The following is a 20,000-nucleotide window of genomic DNA, read 5'->3' as shown; positions in this document are numbered from 1 at the left end:
AACAGCCCAGCAGGGCTGCCTCCTGTCACCAGGCGTGATCTAGCTAGGCTGACTCCTCATCCCCAGCAAAACGTGAAAACAGCGTCGAAACAACCTTTCTCTTTTCATGGAATGGAACAGAACAGGTGTTTTGACTTGAAATGAAATTCAATATGAAACACTGTTCCGTCAAAACTCAAGGCAAAACAGAATGGTGCTGTTTTGCACAGCCCTACTGGATACTCCAGTATTATTTTGAAATGATCTTCCTTGACCTGGTTCAGTATTATGTGCGGACAGCCAGCTTTCCATGACTAGTATTTGGTCAGTCCTTCAGGCATCCCACACTGCATTGCTCCTAACTCCTCATGCTAGCTCCTGCACAGCAACTGGCTACTCTGGTATGCAGCCAAAATTCTAGTGCCCCAACCTACATTGCCTGCACTTGACCCAGTCTGTGCTGTCCCAGGCTGATTTGGGTTGGGAAATGGGTGGTTGGGAACACAGGGGTAGTACTCCTGCTTCTGGGTTCCTGGAGTGCTGGGTGCTCTGGCAGTCTGCCTAATGTCTCTGCTGTTTTTAAACAGCACTTTTTCCCAAGGATGCTTGTCAATTTAATTCCATTAGTGGTACCTGACTAGGCTTCAGGGCATCCCAGGCTGATTTAGGCTGGGGTAGGAGCATGCATAGGGGGAGTATCTCTGCTTCTGCATTCCTGGGGGGCTGCCCAAGATCTCTGCAGCTTTTGAGCAGCACTTTTCCCCAGTCAATTTCATTCCATTCCTGGCAATTTGCACGGAGACCTTGGGCAACCCTCCAGAGCACCCAGCCACCTGGAAACCCAGAAACAGGGGTAACTTCTTCTGCCCACCCTGGCTCCCCACCTCAAGTCAGCCTGAGATGTCCCAAAGCCTGGTCACTTGCCATGAATATAATGAAATTGGTGAGCAGCCTGGAGGAAATAGTTGCTTAAAAGAGGTGGAGACTGTGCGGTTCAAAAAAATCAGCTCCCTGGAAAGCTTGAAGTAGGAGTCCAGTCATCCTCCCACATGGTGACCCCTAAGGAAAGCCTTCACCTTGGGCAACCCCTTGTGAAGGGAAAAGCAGGGGTACAGGTAACCCCTCACATCTAACACTGTCCCTTAACTCCCAAATCAGCCTGTGATGTAATGAACCCTCATACTCCGCCAGTAACTGAAACAATTTGATGGTTGGCTTGAAGCAATGTGCTCTTTAAAAGCCACAAAAGATCTGACAGCTCCAGACCCTCCAGTTCTAAGGAACCCAGAAGCAGAGATCTAGGCAAGCCCTCCCTATAACGCATGGGAACTTCCCAAGTCAGGATACCACCACTCAGACTTTGGGAAGGTACTCTTTATTGAACTCAGTGTTAGTGGAAAAGGGGAACAAAATATTGCATTTGTGGGGAATGGAGGTAATCCTTGGCATCCAGCCAAGCAGGGCCTTTCTATTCTACTCAGAGAATACTGGCAAAACTGGGGTACTCACCACTAGGGCTAGGGGACAGAAGTTACACATAAACTGGTTTATGTAATCAGAAGTTGGTTTAAACCTATAACAGAATAGAAGCTCAGGTGCACATAAATCAGTTTCAAAATGGCTGAAACTGGTTTAAGATAAACTTGGTTGAATGTAGTATCAGATTTAACTGATTTGGGTCAAACCAGTTTATGAAACTTCTGTCCCAGACCTAGAAGGCATACTGAGCTGGGTATTCACTACTACCCCCTGGTGGTATTTTGGCAGCACTGCTATGCCTGAAAGGTGATTTCTACTTGGAACACTGGCTTTCAGCCTGTGGTCCGCGGACCCCTGGGTGTCTGTAGATTATGTCTAAGGGGTCTGTGAAAGATGATTATGATCAATCAAAATATGTGAATACCCACACTTACAATTCAAAGGGGTCTTGTACATCCACTCAAAATTTTTAGTGGTCTGTAAATTAAAAAAAGGTTGAAAACCACTGACTTAAAACCTTACCAGTTTATGCATGGACATCTTGAAACTGGGAACTTGTGAACTGGTTCCCGGTCAGTGACATCAGTGGAATGGTTCAAGTGTTATATCTATCTGTACCCATAGGAAACAGCTTTTGCCTACCTGATAGTCAAAGCTACCACAGGTATCTAGTAGGGTTGCAGTGCTGCTGTAGCCACAATGGTCTGGGAAATATGTGAAAAACAAGTTATTTTCAGTGATCAATTTTGTTAAACCAACTGTATAGTTGGGAGAGATGTCAGAGAAGCATTCTGACATAAAGTATCCTTTCCTCAAGTATGGGGAAGGAACAGATAGAGTGTAAGCTAAATATCAGATAGAACAATGGCTTGTGTTTCACTCCATATGTAAAAGAAAACAGACATTTAAAGGGGAGGAGGGCTGTAAACTAGAAACAAAGAGAAGCTACCATAAGTAGCTTCAAAGAAAAATAAGTGAATAGATAACCTTAATTATGTAAAAGAACAAGACTATTTAGAAGGGAGAAGGGTCACTGTTACCAGTGGAGAGCACTGAGAGATTAGAAGAGACATGAAGAGCCATGAAACCACACAAATTGTCTTGCAGGATAGTTTCTAGTATCATGCATCAGTGCTGTCTTCATGCCTTATTGTGAGAAATTTAGGAAACTCAATCTATTTAATTGAGGGCAATTAAAAAGTGACTTGATCCCACTCTAAGTACCTACAAGTGCCAATACAGAATCTGATAGTAGGTGGCTCTTTAATCTAACAGGAAGAGGCATAATAAGATTAATGGCTGGAATCTGTACCTGGGTAAATATAGACTAGAAATAGGGCATTTTTGTAAATAATAATAAGATGCTGGTAATTAAAATTTTACCAAAGACTGTGGGATAATCTCTGATTACTGCATGTCTTGGTATAACAAACAATGCTAGAAATCATACAGACCATGAGCTCAAAGCAGAAATTACTGGGTGAAGATCTAGAGAGCTCAGAATATGCAATTATAATGGTCACTTTCTGCTCTTAAAGATAGGTATCTTGATGTACATTTCTTAGGTACTCACAGGAAATTTAAGTTGCATATCTGCTCTGAATATATACCTCCTGTATTGCACTGTTATGTGCTGCCATTTCACTGTGATGACAGTTCTTTAATTAATACACTTATAGATTTCCCATCATAGAGTGCATTTTATATTTATCATAACATAAAAGATCTTGTAAACGCAAACTGCCAGTTTGTTCAGCCTTCTTTTTCCCGGCCAAAGAAACTGTCTATACTTTTTTAATTATTTTTTTTCAGTCTTTGCAGTTAATTCCTAAAGTTCTTAACTGCAAATGTTTGTTCCTAAATAATCAGAAGAATCCAGAGGAGCTGATTCTTTTTTGTTTTTTTGAATTAGCGTGTCTTACTGGGAAGGTGGCTCAGTTTTGTGATAGATCATATGATTGCCAATCATGAGGCCTCTCTTAGCGTCTGACAGGTTGAGAGCTTCATTCTGTACATAAGGCTCAAGGAATAACTGCATGCTTTCAGGACACAAGATTTTGCTAACTTGGGCTGCCACTGGCAAAATTATAGCTTACATTAAAGTAGACTGCAGTAAAACGAAAGTGCAAGGAAAAACGCTGAGAGGGAAATAAAAGACCAACTTAAGCTTCATACCTGTCTCCTAGTTTCATCAGTAACAAGTAAATATTTCAAATAAAAGAGATAGGTTATTAGAAAAAAACAAAGAAACAAATATGTTCAGGGCTCCTCATACTATAGCCATTCTCCTATTTCCAAAATAGCACCCTGAGGAGCATAAGAATCATGCCATTTCCTTTCTAAGTGGGAGGATTTAACATTACTTAATAATACTACTCAGCACTACTTAGCCTTAGCCCTGGGGCATCACATAACTACTGAGTGCAAAGAAATGTATCTTTCTTGCAAAGCTCTATGTTCTGCCTTTGCCATTTTGCTTCCTTTTTGCAGATAAAATAGCATAGTGCAGCATGCAATGAAGACTTGCTACTATCCTACCAGAGTAACTCACCATCAACATAGTATATGACATTTCCGCTCATTAGATGTTTCCAAATACATCTCATAAACTGGCATTAGCTTGTAAAATACTTGACCATATAACTCAGATGGGTACTGATTAAGCTGGTCATGTATTAAACTGTCCTTTAAGGCTGCTGTCTATGTTTTAATGGGCAGAAGTGTTCCAACTCTTAATTAAACGTTTAACCTTAAATAGAAACAGACCCTGCTCCCATCAGAGTCAGCAGGGGTTCTTTCATTGATCTTAAGGAAAGCAGGACTGTACCCATCTATTTTAAATTCTCCCCTCCTTTTGTTGAAAATGCGAATGCATTAACAGAACTGCATTTGCTCTACTTCTGTAAAATGTAGATCATGAGCTAGTGGAAGCACACAGATGTACACCAACTGAGAATCTGTCCGAAAGGGTCTCAGTTTAGCTTCTCCGCACCCCCAGTGAGGAAGGTGAAAATATAAGGCCATAGGGCAAAGTGCCATGGATGTTTAAATGCTAGGACTTTAAAATTTAATGAAAGATATGGCAGCAGAGCCTGGGAATGCTGCTGACAATCATGCCTGCCTTTTATGTGAGTGCACACCTGCAGGGCTGAATGGGTGCCCTGGGAATATATTGCACATTTTTTAAAATATTGTGATGGTAACCCTAGTTCCCTCTCACCCATTTGAGATGGATGCCAAGGCTTCCCTATTCACTCATTCCAGTCTCTCATGCTCTCCAACATGGCTCCTGCTGTTGCCAGGTAGCAGCAACAGTTTTATTGCATGTGCATCTAATTATTCCTGCTATTGTGCTGAATTTTTTTTCCATGAGAAATCAGCAACAGCCAAAGTGAGGATGCTTTACTTCCTAGCTCAGAAATATTCTTCCATTCTTGGGACTCTTGAAACTTTACTGGTGATGAAACTTTGAATTTCATCAAATACCATGAACTGCTTACAGATGTACTTGTATTAACATTTTGTTAGGCAATGACTGCTGCAACTCCCTCTCCTCCCCTTTTCTAGTCCTAAACTGTTTGCATTCAATTTTGCCTTTTTGCATTTATTAGCTGTTAAAAAGTGAAGGTGTAAAGGATGTTGTTTGCTTCCTGTTGGGCCAGTCAGCTTGTATTTGTTTTAAACTTCCTGAAAATTATAAAGATACTTATTTTGTACTTTCTCACTAGGGTCAGCTCTGGGAATAAGCCTAGTGTATTCCAGGTCAGTAGACACCAGAATATGGAGGACAGGCATTCCTTCATGTAGCATTGGGGTGGGCACCTACTCCCCAGCTTCCAGAGCACTCTTGCGTGGGGTCCCAGAGAGGTCTCTCTTTCTTGCCTTACTCTCAGTCTTTAGATCTTTAAAGGAGAATGGGAATAGCATGGACTAAAAATGCCAGCTATACTGTATGAATATGACAGCTATGAGTTTTGTAGAATGCCCTTTGGCATAAATGGTGCGGCGGCAACTTTTCAAAGGCTGATGGACTGGTTACTGGCCCCACATCATGAATATGCTGCTGCTTATATTGATGATATAGTCATACATACCAAGACCTGGGGGCAACATCTAGCAGCAGTCCAAGCAGTTTTACAGGAGTTAAAGCAATCAGGATTGAGGGTAAACCCGAGGAAATGCACATTAGGATAGTGCGAGACAGATTATTTGGGTTTTCGCATGGGGCAAGGGCAAATCAAACCCTTAGTAGATAAGGTGGAGGTGATTAAAAGTTATTAGGTCTCTCGAACCAAAAGACAAATGAGAGGTTTTCTTGGCCTAGCCGGGGATTATTGACGATTCATACTGAGATTTGTGGAATTAGCAGTCCTGTTTACCAACATGATCAAGGGGAAGGGGAATGGCCCATACGGTGGACAGAGTTGCAGTAGCAGGCCTTTGAGGCAGTCAAGCAGGCTTTATGTAAGGATGTTATACTACACACCCTGGATTTTGCACTGCCCTTTATCCTTCAGGTAGATGCATCAGGACAGGGGCTAGGGGCTGCGCTCTCCCAGAGGATTGAGGGGATGGAAAGACTGATAGCCTATACCAGCAAGAGATTAAACGGTCATGAAAGAAGGTACGCTGTAGTAGAAAGAGAGTGCCTAGCTGTGAAATGGCGTGTGGAGTACTTTCGGTACTACCTGTTGGGGCAGGAATTCACAGTTATAACAGATCATGCACCACCGAAATGGCTGAAATCCTCCAAGACAGACAATGCCCATATAACAAGGTAGGCCTTGTCTTTGCAGCCATTTCAGTTTACTGTTGAATATCCACCAGGTAAAGACAATGTTGTGGCTGATTTCCTTTCTTGTTGCCACTCAAGCAAGTCTCTTGAAACACAGTACGCATCAAGAGAGCAAGTGATGGTCACGAAGAAAACCTCCCGTATGAACAAAGAAGAGCGCCTGACGGCATCTTAAGGGGGGGGATATGTGAAGGAGTGAGACAGAACGTACAGCATGGAGGGCCAGCAGGGCTGCAGCTGGAAAGGAAGGAAAATACCCACCCAATTTCTGGAGCAGCCTCTTGCTCAGAATTGGCAGAGGGAGGCCGTTCAAAGGTATTTCTGGCCCCAGAGAGGGACAGAGGGGGGTCAGTTCCCTGCAGGCCGCAGGGATAGAGGAGCAGCTGAGCGTCCCGGTGGGCAAAAACTGCAGAACAGGCCTGAAGAATGCTGCGGGAGTGACCCGGAGGGAGGCAGAGGCCTGTGAACGAGCAGCTGGTGGGAATCTCTGGAGCAGAGCTGCAGCTGAGGATCCGGAGCGAGGGAGCCCACAAGGCCAGTGAGCATCTCTGGACTGAGTTGTTCCAACAGAGGATCCGGAGGAAGGTCCAAAGAGAAAAAATCTACAGTCACAGGTAGAGCCTTCCTGCACAAGGGGGAGACCCCGAAGACTGTGAACATTCATAAGGGTGCAGGGCAGGCTAGCACAGCAGAGAATGGACTAAGGGATTGTTTTGGGGACACTGCCAGAGCCTGACAAGAAGGCTGAGAAGCATCCAGGGTTTTTTCTAAGATTTTTTTTTGCTGTCTATTCTTTATTTTGTTTGAGCACAGGCCAAGACTGGCCTCTGGAAGGGTGTACCCGCAAGAGGCACAAGGACACCCTGAGGTGCTGAGAAGGTTACAACAGGCAGCACTGCAACCTGGCTGCAGAAGAACATTGTAAAACACCATCTGGAGAGGTTAGACTGGGGTAAAGGGGAGGTTTGGAGCCCCACAGAAGATAAAGGGATCAATACCAGGTAGGATCAGTGTGGGCATTGCCTCCTGGGAATATATACAGGTCATCAAAGTTGTGGCAGGCGAGATAAACAGACTTGGTGATCCAGAGCCAAGGTCTACCCTGTCGCCATCTGTAGGCAGACGAGCACAGGGCAGTACTAGCAAGCCCTATAATACCTACAGACGTCACAAGCATATTTAAAACACAGCCTGTTCTTAAACAGGCATGCATAGCTAGTTTCTTTATGACACTCTATTTATACTGACATCTAAAAGCTACAGGCAGTTTCGATAGCTTCCAAAATTCCTTGCTCTGGCCAGGTAAATGTTCAATGTTCTCATGGAGTCTAGTTGCCATCAGGGAAAAGTGAATTTTCAAGAAGTACACTGGGAGCTTAATGGTCAGGAAATGAGACCCAGGTGTCACCGAACTCACTGGACTGGCTTGCTACTGATATAGCTGCAGTCAGAAAATAAGCAAAATATGATGATGCAAAAAGGATGGGATGAAAAATAATATTATATAGACAAGTGGTATACCCTTTTTGGAGTTCTGTTCTCAGGTTTGGTTATCCTAGCGCAAAAGAAGGTACACAGGCATTAGGGCAGTTCGATGTTAAGAAAGACTGCAAAAATAAGATTACTTGGTTGGAGAGAGGCTGAGTAAGAGGGGACATGACAGAGAGATGCAAAGCAATAAGTGATGTAGATAAGGTATTCTGGGCACTGATTTTTAATATTTTCTTATGGTTTGGGAACAAGAGGGCACACAGAATGAAATGGAAACAGCAATATTTAAAACCAGTAAAAAAGCCATTTTTTTTTACAATACATATAATTATGCTGGGGAAAGCACCTCTAAAAGATATAATTGAGGGCAAGAACTTAGCAGAATTAAAAAAAAAAAGGTTGGACATTCACAAGGGCAATTCAGATCACCCACAGTTACATAGGAAAAAATATAGAAAACAACATTGGAAGCCAAGGCACTATTAGAGGAGTCAGTTATTACTTAAAAGAAATGTGCAAAATTACGACTGACACAACCAGTATATGTCGATTAAAGACAGTAATTGAACCACAGATGCATTCTGTGGTTTCGACAACATAACATGCACCAAAAAGTTCCTAGGAAGTTCAACAATGTTGAAGTATGTAAGATAGCTTTTCTTAGTGAAATCTAATTACTTGCAAGCGATGAGTTTTTTTTTGTTCTAGTATGCAGTAGCATGTCATATTATATTGAGGTCAATCAGCCTTTGCTGTAACACATTTAGATACAAACAGACAAAAGGAAAGAAAATAGAAAAGATGGAGCTACAATTCACTGTTATTTATTTCCTAAAAATGCCAGCAATGAAATGCCAACCCCTTTGGGATCTCCAAGAAACATAGCACTAAGTTTATTATCTCACCCTCATTTATGAAAATGTTCTTCTCCTCCCCATCTCTATAGATATTCATTTTATTTCTTAGTCTGTTAGGAAGGGATATATACTATATGTTAGTTTCCTCCTTCCCAGCTCTGACCTTTCTTCATTTCTCTTTCCAGCTTGCTAATTTTCCCACTCTGCTATTATAACTCCCACAGAAGCTGGATTGCAATCCTTGAAACGTTTCCTCTTTGTTATGCCCCACTGATTCCAGACTAAAATTATTCTTTATCTATTTGATAAGAAGAAAAAAAACCCTCTGAGAATTCTCTCTCATTTCCAGTGGTGTTCATTTACGGCAGTGGGTTACTATACTGGAATAGGATTGCTAGTTGAATTTTCCTTCCAGCAATGGTGGGATTGTAGTAGCTGTCAGTTCTGCCCTGCAGTGCTCTGCCATTGCCAGCTATGATTATATCACTATAAACTTTGTCACAGTTACGCCCTGCTAAAACCTGTTAGCACTCTAGCAGAGCAAGCTTCCTCAGTTTTATGTTCCTTCCCCATGCATCATGATTCTTGCCTACATGGTGAGTGAGGGAGACTGTGTTTTTTTAAATCACATGTCCAAATTATTAATACAGTTATAAGGATGGCACTGTATCAGCAGCAGAAGGTAATGAGATAAAACTACAACATAATCTCTCATTTCAGAGCCAGACAACTACTCTGTGCAGATTTTCCTAAATATTGCAGGAAGGGTAAATCAGAACATGCAGAAGACTCAGTAATGTACCTGGGTAAGGATGCATATTGCCTTTCCATCCCTTCGAAATGGGGATTGTGTGAACTCCCATCTGGACCTTTTCCAGACACCTGTGGAGAGAAGAGTAATTAGAGATGAAGTTCAATTATACACCCCAGTTACTGACAATGCATCTCAAAATGATAATCAGAGTACAAATGATGCGACAGCGTGCCAAAATCAGCGAAAGAAAGGCAAGGGCTCAAAGAATCCACAAATCCCATACTTAATCTTATGATTGCTAACAAGAAGGGGCTCCAAATCAAAGTACTGGTCAGGACAGGTATTGGCTGTCCCAATGGCTCTGAGCCAGTAGGGACACTGCGCACCTTCAGTTTCTTTTGGGTAGTCTCCCTCTTAGGATTCAGTAATATCACGAGATAAATCTAATTAAATACAAAGGTCCCTCAATTTTGCTGGAGAAAACATATGTGATCCCAGAGAAAGAATGAGGTTATATACCAGCTTCAGGTTTGCTTAACACCTGTTGCTTTTTTTTCGCTTCAGCATAAAATGTGATATAAACAACCTTTGCATTCATTCATAACACAAATCCAGGAACTTTCCAAAATGCTGTTGTAAAGCTAAATGTCCAACTGGGACTTAAGTGCATTTATCATGCTCTAGTGCAGTTTCAGAGGTAAAGCATTAGTGCACTCAGTCAAAATGCCAGCTCTCTCTACTTGGTTTGTTTTCAAGATGGCAACCATAGCTGGCTGGAATATGAAATCCTAATAAGAAGGCTCCAACTGCAGTACAAAACGCTGAACTTAGATGCTTTTAGCTAACAGGAGTTCTCCCACTTTCATTCGCTCAGTGCTCGCTGATGGCCCAAGTGTTAAGAGCCTTGTTAAAATGGAGCTATTAGCCTTTTCCTCCATAAATGCAGGAGGCTTACTGTCTGCATTCAGTGTTTCATACATTAATACGTATTTCTATTCTGGCACTGCTAGAATCAGCAGTTTTATAAAGCAATACACTAAGAGGCCATTTAAAACCCCCTTCCCCCTTTACAGATTAATGGCAGAGGGGAAGATTTAATGCCTTTTCAAACATTTTTACCAATTCATTAAAAAGAAAAGAATAAATCACATGAGGCTTTCTGCAAATGTCTGATTATAAAAAGAGGAAACAAAAATGAAAATTAACATGTTTTTCACGTTCTACAGGTTAGAGTACACTTCTGTCAATCTTGTAATTTATGCACAATACGTCAGTTTCACTGAAGAGATTTAAAAACTGCTGTGATGGAAATGTTGTGTAAGTTGTAATAAGACTTATTCACCTGTATATAATGTTTTTATGTACAATATCTCTTAGATCCTTTACAAAAGCCACGTACAATGCAAACATATATACAATTTAAGTTACTAGATAAGAGTTTTAGGAATTATTTTAGATGAGCAGTGTTATGCTGAGACCGCACCCTAGTACTCCAAGGCAATGTTAGTAATAAGCCAGCCTACCATTAAGTGAAAAACCTATTTACAATGGACCTTTGGCTAAATGCTTTTAATTTGAATCAAAATTGTGAGGAGTCCTTAAGGAGTTTGTAGGTTCCAAAAAATAATCATCTCTGATTTGAAATGACCCCAGCTGTAACAGTGCCTTACTCAGGGCTAGAGAAAAAAATCACTGGCCTAGATTCCAAAAAGAGGGCAGTAGACTAAATTGGTTTAGATCATTTGGTTCCTTTTACCACCAGTAAAAGTAAGGTGTGTTTTATACAGAGAGTGCAAAGACTCAGTCATTTAGGCTTTTCTCATGCTTCTAATTTAAACAGTTTGGTAATTTTACTTAAATAACTGGCCATTCTGGTGACAAACAAGCCTTGACCTTCTTGTTGTTTTTGAGGAAAAACAAAGGAAATCAAAGAATTTTAAAGTTTAACTTACTGAGCACAAAAATCATGCAAAATGCCATCTACCTGCATGATACTGAATGGGCAATTAGCTATGTAAAGTGACAAGATATTTATTGGATTAATGATTCTAAAGCAGAATGCAAGTTCAACTTGATTATTTTTAAGCTTGCTAAGTGAGACAATACTCAGTTAATGTACAAGTGAGTTAACGTACAACACGAAATGACTAAGAATATACAGGGTGTTTACCAAGAAAAACATATGCAGTCATCAGTAAGTAAAAAGTACTCACATTATGTGTGACAACCTGAAAACATCAATTTTCTGATTGTTACTTGCAGAGAAAATAAAATCAGGTGCCTCCTGCCAATTCTGTTCATCTATGTGCTGTGAGAGAGTTACCATAGAAACTACAGTTCTGGATACAATTTTACAAATTTGGCTCCACATAGCTGATAAGTCTCTGCACCCTGTGAAAACTGTCCAATAAGCTCAAAGAGCAAACTCTGGCTCTGTGTCTTTAATTAAAGACTCAGCCACCCCTTCTCATTTCCTTTCTCCATCTGTCTGCACAGCAGTAAAGATGTTATAGCACAAAATTAAAAGTAAAACAGTTTCTAAAAGAAGATACTGACCTGATGAAAAGATGAAGGAAAAAAGTTACAGCACTGGAAATATCTGCCTAGTTACATTTTTATTTATGTGCTAAACATGGCATTAGCAATGGACCTATACTCTCTTTACAACTAGCTACACTAATTATTGGCTTCACAGACTGATTATACATGTGTCTGGAGGTGAGGGGGAGGGGCATTTTAATTACAGCAGTTCCTGCACAGCCGCTCTAATTAAAATGGCTCACCGTCATGTGTATTAAACCCCTCCATATTTCAAAATGGCCATGGGATGCTTTATCTAAAGCTCATTTGATGAGGTTTAGATAAAACGCCCCAGTGGCTATTTTGACATGCATGGGGACTTAATACATGCGAGAGTGAGGTGAGGCTGGAGCATTTTAATTAGAATGTGAACGCGCATGTCTATAGGCACCCTATGATACTAATTTAAAAGATTAAGAACCCCCCTCAAGGCATTCTCAGTGCACAGTAACTTTTTGCAGGCCTACATATTATTTTCATTAGTAAACAACAACGTACTGTTCAAAGTATGCATTATTAGGGCCAAGATAACACTTCAGCTGAGTTGCAGGTAAGCAATGAGGTACTTATATTTGTGGAGATGCAAAATAGTTTAGGTCAGTGAGAGCCAACCTTTTTTGGCAGGTGGGCCACACATTAGTCCTCACTCTTCCCAGGTGCTACTCTGATCTCTCTTTTCCCTGCTTGATCTACTGCTCTTCTTTCTGCTACCTGCCCTGTTGCCACTGTGCTGCCTGCCCCCTCCCCAGTCTGCTGTGTGGCACATGCAGAGGCTGCCCATGCCACTTGTGACATCTGTGCTGCAGATTGGTCACCACTGGTTTTGGATATCCTACACTGGAGAGGACAGTGCAGGACTTTTGAGGAATTTAACTCAGGAAAGTAAACAGAGATCATGCTGGTAGATGAAATTCACAGTTGATTAAAGTATGGTAAAGCACAGTGGAGAGAATGATCTTAAACACTCATAATGAGTTTCAAATCAGCTATATCACCTTTGAAAAAAGGACCAAACCATCACTGTGGATAGCTCCCTGAAGACCCCTTCTGAATATACAGAAGCAATCAAAAGTAGCAAGAAAAATATTAGCTTGTGAAAGGAATGGGATAAAGAATAATACAGAAACTGTAATAATGCCATTACGCAAATCAATGGGGTGTCCATAACTAGAGCACTGTACTCATGTCCACTTCCATCTGAAGGAGAGTATTGTAGAAATGGGCACAAAAAGAAAGAAGAAAAGAAAAGAAATGACTGAGAGCAAGTGAAGAGAAACTGAAAAGGTCAAAACTTTTAAGAGAAGAGACGGGCGTTGGAGGGCACCTACACTCTCAGCATACAAGAAGTGGGCACAGCTCAGTGCCACAAAGTCTCACTGAGGCCAAAACTTAGTAAAATTAGAACAAGAACACATTTGGATGTTTGTATGATACTCAGCATCACATTAATAATGACTGTAAAGTGCCTGAAAGTTTAGAAGGGACATAAGCCCTTGTTCTCATATCAGCAGGTTAAACTGTATTTCCCCACTTTGAAGTTCTGGGACTTGTTTCTCTGAAGCTCACAGCAACAGCCCAACTGATGGGATATCAGACGAAACAGATTCCCAGTCCAATCCTGTATTGCATCTGGATATAACTGTGCATTATTGGCCAGGGTTTCCTATGTGCAACTGGGAGACTTTTTATGTATAAACTAGCGAGTTGCCCATCAAGAATGACGGAGAGGGGGTGGGGGGGGGGCTTGCTAACCCTACCCCCCACCATATCCCAGGAGTTGGGGGAGGAAAGCTTGCCCCATTATCCCCTCCGTCCCCCTCTGCCAGCACCCCGTGCCACTGCTGCCTCCCAGGAGTGGGGAGAAGCTTGCCCTGCCATCCCCTCTGTCCCCCTCTGCCAGTACCCCACGCTGCCGCCACCTCCAAGGAGTGGGATGGGGGGATGGGGACAAGGACAGTGGCACTGGCCTCATCCCCCCGCTCTGTCCCCTCCATCCATGCCATCATGGCGGTGCTCCACCACACCGCCGCCACCTCCTATCTGTAATGCTCTTGGAGCACTCTGATTGTTTTTTTTAGTAACCAATGAGTGCTCCAAGAGTGTTATGGATAGACAGATAGATAGACTAAGCCCTTTATTATATTAGAATATAGGGAGTAAAGCATGTAGAGAGAACCAAACCAGAGAACAAATATCTTCTATCAGCAGAGGGTCTCTTTCCAGAATGAAAAGGTGCAACTCACCCTACACCAGTGAAGGTGTCATAAATTGACTGTTAATTGGGGTATCTGGAAATTCTTCATAGGATTTACCTACAAACAGAACTGGTACCCCAGAAAAAAATAGCCTGTTGTAAGCAAATCTATATAATTAGTATCTTTCTTGCTGTTTAAGCATCATTTTCCTCCACTAATAATTTCCATTAGGAAACAAGGTTTCAGCAATAAAAATAATTCACTTTCAGAAAAGGCTGTGATACTACTACATCCTTTCATCAAAATAATGCCAATTTAGGGGAGGAAGCAATGAAATAAAAAAGATGGAGAGGTGGGTAGGCACTCAGCCTCTCCATAATTTTAGATCAACAGATCTTAGATCAACTTCAGCACAGAAAGTGCTGTCATATGTTGTGGTAGCAGAGTATGGTCTTTCCCTAACTTCCATGGACAGGCAGAATCTGAATTTGTTTTCAGAATGAAGGTTGTAAAAAGAGCCGTATTAAATGTGCTGTAATTCAATCCAGAAAGATGAAAAGAGCAAGTGAGTGTAATGAAAAAAAGAGATGTGCAGGTGTAAATGTAAGCTACGGCCTCTGTCAAATATAATAACTGTACAGTACTTTAGCTGAGGCTTCTAATAGGAGGAAATGATAGGCTAGCTGCAAATAGTCTCTCAAATCTGCCAATTTTCCATAAGAAAACTGCCCAGAAAAACAAAATTATGTGAATATGTCCATGTAGACCAAATCTGAGAACAAAAGTCTTCCATCAGCAGAGGGTCTGTTCCAGAATCATTGGTGAATGTGTCACGAACTGACTATTAAATGGGATATTTGGAAAATCTTCTCCATAGGATTTGCCTCCAAACCAGAGCTGGTACCCCATAAAAATAGCCTGTTATAAGTAGACAAATTATTTCTTTCATACTGGGGGTGAGACTATGAAAATAGCATGATAAGAGGTTAAAGAGTCTTATTTCTTTTCCTCAGGACAGAGTTGATTTCATTTCTCCAAATCCATGCTTGCCTTTGTTGGTTTGCTCACTGCATGTAATCTAAGTCTAGGGCTAAGAAATCTCACTAGTCAGGAAACACTTGGCCTAAGGGCAATGTGCACTTCTGGTGTTGGTTGGGTAGTTTTCATGCAACTGCAAGCAAACCTTAAAAAAACTGTGTTTAAACAGGAGGCCATCCCTTAGAATATAAGCTCTGATGGGAGTCTTTTTTGTATGTTTATGCATAGCCCAATATGTGTGGTCTCGGTCCATGATCGGAGCCCCGTAGGTGCTGCCACAATATAGATAGATATTAGTTCTCTTACAGTAACTCTCCTGTCGTTTGTGTGGAAGGGTTTGCTCTGGATGACATTCTGATTCTCTCTAGGGGGTCTACCTTGTCTGCTAGGTAGGCCCTGAGTTTCCTGGTGAGTGCCTGGAGTGTTTTGCTACCTCCTTCCAGCTTATGGCTTGTATCCCGAATGGTGTTGAAATCCAGCATAATACAGTACTGATGCTGAGTAAAGACCAAAACTTCCATTTCACAACAGTATCAGAGAGTGCAATGACACAGGCCACTCTGAGGTTGTGTGGGGAAGGGAATGTCAGACATATTAGGAAGTGGGCTATTATCTTATTTTTTACGGCATGTACATCAGGTATTTTGTTTAAGGTCACACACAGAACATTTTTACCATTTTTCCAGGGTGCAAATTTCTTCAAAATCTGATTAAGATTTTTCATTTTGCTTCAAAAATAGTTGAAAGTCACAAGTTTCACATAGCTTGCTCTTTTTGAAAACTAATAATGCAATCTAGGTTGCTTGGTAGATTTCACATCTTGCACTTTTATTAGATCATTCTTATTCTTAACATCTCCGTTTGCCCTTTGAACAGTTTCATTTTGGGAAAGGATTCTTCTTGTACGAAATCAAAAGAATTAAACACACTTCCACTAATCATCCCCTCCCCCCCAACTAACATAAAGCAAAAGTCCTATTTTGCATACAGAATGCAAAATAAATTAAATTCAGGCACGGTGCCTAGTGGTTGGGGGCAGGAAGAACTGATCTTAGGCCCCCTCTACATGTTACATATAAGGCATGATTAACCAGGTAATCAGGCCTTAAACTGTGATCTAGCTACACGTTCACCAATTAACGGCATGATAAAACAATAAAGCAATAAGTTGCAAAGTTATTGCACAAAAAATGTGGAATAACTTTGTAGCTTAGTTTAATCACACCATTAATTGAATGTGTGGCCAAGTGCTCCCCTGTGGCTGGCAGCCCCATCAACCGAGAGGCTCCCAGCCATAGGGGTGCACCACATGCTGCCAGCCCCACAGCTGACAAGGCTGGCAGTGTTGTCATCTGTGGGGTTTGCAGGCAGGAGAATGCTGCTCTCCCTCCCCCCATGTGAGCCTCTTTGGCTGCAGGGTTCTCGGCAGAGGCAGCATCTTCAGCTGCAGGGCCCACAACAGGGGCAGCAGGAAGAACGCTGCCACCGCTGCAAGCCCTGCAGGACTTGCAGCAGGGTCAGCGTGGGGAAGGCTGCCACCACTGCAAGCCCTGCACTTAAGGAGGCTCGCAGTGACAGCAGCATTCTCCCCACTGCGAAGGCCACAGCTCATGAGACCCGCTGCAGGGGCTGCCGGGGCAGTGTTTTCCCTGCTGCCAGCCCTGCAGCCAGCAATGTTCATAGTCAGGGCAACTTTCCCGCGTTGCCTCTGCTGCGAGCTCTGCCGAGCCCCATCAGCTGTGGGGCTTACGGCTACGGAAGCCAGTGCAAGGGGAGCCCAAGATCATGATCCAAGGCTCCTCCTGCTCCAGCAATGAGATGTATTGAGATCTAATGCATGATCCACACAATCATGCCTCCTGCCATGCCAAACATGCAGGACATGAGGCATGATTATGTGGATCACACATTAGATCCCATTGTGATTTTACCTACACGTGTAGAGGAGCCCTTAGTTATACATGTCTAATTCTACTGGCTCTAACTGAGTCATGCTGAATTTATACCTACCTAAGTGAGATGAGAATCTGGGATTATCTTCTCAACGTTTTAACTGACTCACTATGTGGCTTCAAGAAAAGCACCCAACTTTGTTCAGAACAGTCTGTTCTACAAAATATGGCATAATGCGACACATGCTAGGGGGATGTCAGACTTAGCAGGCAGGTTAAGCACATGAGTTGCACAGACTTCCAATAAGAATTGTGCTTCCACATCACTTAGCTTTGCAAAAGTCACCTAACACCCAAGACTGTTGGATGGAAGGCAGCAGGATCCAGGATTTTGCGAAACAAGGCGTAGAAGTAGTGACCGGCATGGCAGGGGTAGCTGAATCTCTGGCTCCCAGCCTCCCCTCACCCCATCTGGGCCAGCAGATCATGCTACAGGAGCAGCAGTTGGGGCCATCCCCTTCCCCCTTGGCTCTTGGTACTCATTTGCTTTGCCTCTGTGCTCAGTGGTATGTCTTCTCCCTTCCCCTCCCATCTACCCCATCTTCAGTGGTGCCACCGAACACAGAGTGGAAGGATGGGGGTGTAGAGTGTGGGTGATACTTACTTGCAAAAAAATGTCCCTAGCTACTGCTCCTACAGTATGGTTTGAAAGGCAGGTATGGTTGCGCCACTGCACCCCCTCTGGATTTGCCCCTGGAAGGCAGGGTACAAGCAAGGCATATGATATTGCAGGGGTAGGCAATGTTTTTTGATCGGACTGCCAACAAAATCACAATGTCTACCTTGGAAGGTACCGAGTGCCAACATGCCAGAGCCCGGAACAGCTGTTTGCAGCCTCCCAGCTGCAGCCAGCCCAGGAAGCCCAGTCTGCTTGCAGCAGAGCTTGCAGCCTCCCAACCGCCTGCTGGGAGCAGCCTGGGCTCTGTGGCTGGCAGGCAGCAGCTGCGTAAGAGCCCAGGCTGGCAGTGGTGTGCCAAGCAAAATGGCCTTGTGTGCCATGCTCAGCACGCGTGCCAGGGATTGCTGACCCCTGTGATATTGCTTTGCTGATCTATACATTTCTTATTATTATGTATTAAAAGGCTTGTTTCAGATGCCTATCTGAGCTCTCCTCACCAAGCTTTCTTCTTTTGTCTATGAGCACTGCTAAGTAATTACATGGGTTGAGAGCCAACACGCAAAAAAGCCATGATAAGTGGCTTTGCCCTTTTGACCTACAGGTTGCTGCTCTCCTGGGACACACTTGGGTTTTGTTTTCAATTAGGTGAGAACAGAGAAAAACTGAAAGAGGTAAAAATGGATTTGTCTTCACCCACCTCTTGATGTTTTGTACGCTGATGACAAATCAAACCTTATCCATTGTATCTTCCACAATTTAAGTGGTCACACAGCTCCAGTGACTGGAAATAAAATAAAGAACTCTGGGCATTTTGACACCTGAATTTATCTATTTGTGTATTTGTTCTTCACATGGGAAGAAACAATGTTTTGCAGGAAAGTGAACTGAGTGAACTTAAGGAGATTGACAACGTGGTCTAAAGGGTCTTTTCCACCCCTTCATGCTATGATAGCCTAATTACTCTACCCTTCAAAACCTTCAGTATTCACATAGAAAACATGTTTTCCCCCATTCATCTTTTTTTATTTTTTAAATCAAAAGGTAAAAATTAAAAATTCTAACAGTGTCCGTGGTTCAAAAGAATTTTTCTGATGTTTTCCTTACATAGAGAAAGAGGGAGGTATTTTGCTTTCCTGGTTTTGCAATGGAAGTTGAAACAGTGATTTTGCGTTATTATAACACTCATCATTTCTCCCTCTAATTTGGATGGTTTTTAATAAAGCTCCATTGATTCTACTGAAAGAAATCCCTCCTGGCAAAAGCAGAACACACATGCTGATTGCTAAATATGCAGCAATTATCATATTCAGCAGCACACTTTAATATCTTATTTATAGATGTATCTATCTATAATTTGCTTTAATTAAGTTGCATTGATTTTAATGACAGAAGCAGTCCTCAAAGAAGGGGCTAGTGTTATATGATCCCATCAATATTGCTCTACCATTGTTTGGATGTAGGATAGCATCTTCAATATTTCTCCTTTGAATACTGAGTTGTTCTTTTCTTTTTAAAAGTGGCTACCATGGCAAGCCCAAATGACGTTCAATGGAGAATCTTAAAATCACCTTTGAGATGATCACTTTATTTCCCTATTGCATGCCAAGCTTAAATACAGTTCTGGAGATTGAAGAACAAAAAATGCCTCTTGTGAGCTCATGGAACTGCAGTTTGACTTTTGATGAATTTCTTGCATTTCTGCTTTATTTTTGAAGTTTTGGATTTTGCTTTCCTGCAGAAATTTTTGGAGTCCAATTTTATACAAGTTCTGAAGTTGTGTGAAGTTGTGAGAGCTACATGTGGGGTGGAAAGCAGCTAATACTGAACATGATCCTCTTGTGAGCTGAGAATGGTGAGTCAATGACTTGGGAACCTGATCCAACAAACAGCACCCAGTAGGTTGACCCCCTGATCCTGTGACTCCTCAGTGTCACTGATCCACAGTCAGAAACCCATTAATTTTTTAAAGGTATGTTCTATGGGCTCTTTCTCACCAGGGCATCCTGGACCTGTTACAGCAAGCCATTTTTAAACATGCTTGTACTTCCACCAACTTCTAGCTCAGCCTTTGGGATGTTTCCAGGAGGAATTTGATGCTTTTAAAATTATATCCAATCATCAAAAAAAACTGTAAAGAAAAGCAAGAGGAGGTATGACTCTGGTTCTAAGTAAAGTCTCTCAAGTTCTTGATACTGCAGAGCATTCAAAACTCTGGCCCCAACTCAGCAAAGGATGTAGATGTTGACAACAGTGCCTGTCAT

The 20,000-nt window shown here is 42.2% G+C and overlaps 1 protein-coding gene across 7 annotated transcripts in view; it reads right to left on the bottom strand.

The window, feature by feature from the left end:
* The window catches only part of PARD3B (par-3 family cell polarity regulator beta), a 792,385-nt gene that overhangs the window by 41,356 nt on the left and 731,029 nt on the right, over nt 1-20,000 (bottom strand). For all 7 annotated transcript variants that reach the window (XM_059727094.1, XM_059727096.1, XM_059727095.1 and 4 more), the window contains one exon: nt 9,404-9,483. In XM_059727094.1, coding sequence (XP_059583077.1) covers nt 9,404-9,483 — 80 coding nt within the window. The remainder of the gene's footprint in view (nt 1-9,403; nt 9,484-20,000) is intronic.

The sequence above is a fragment of the Alligator mississippiensis genome, chromosome 4, assembly GCF_030867095.1.
Source record: "Alligator mississippiensis isolate rAllMis1 chromosome 4, rAllMis1, whole genome shotgun sequence".
NCBI classification, from domain to species: Eukaryota; Metazoa; Chordata; order Crocodylia; family Alligatoridae; genus Alligator; species Alligator mississippiensis.
Note: the sequence above shows the minus strand (reverse complement) of the source record. Positions and strands in the feature narration are given on the sequence as shown.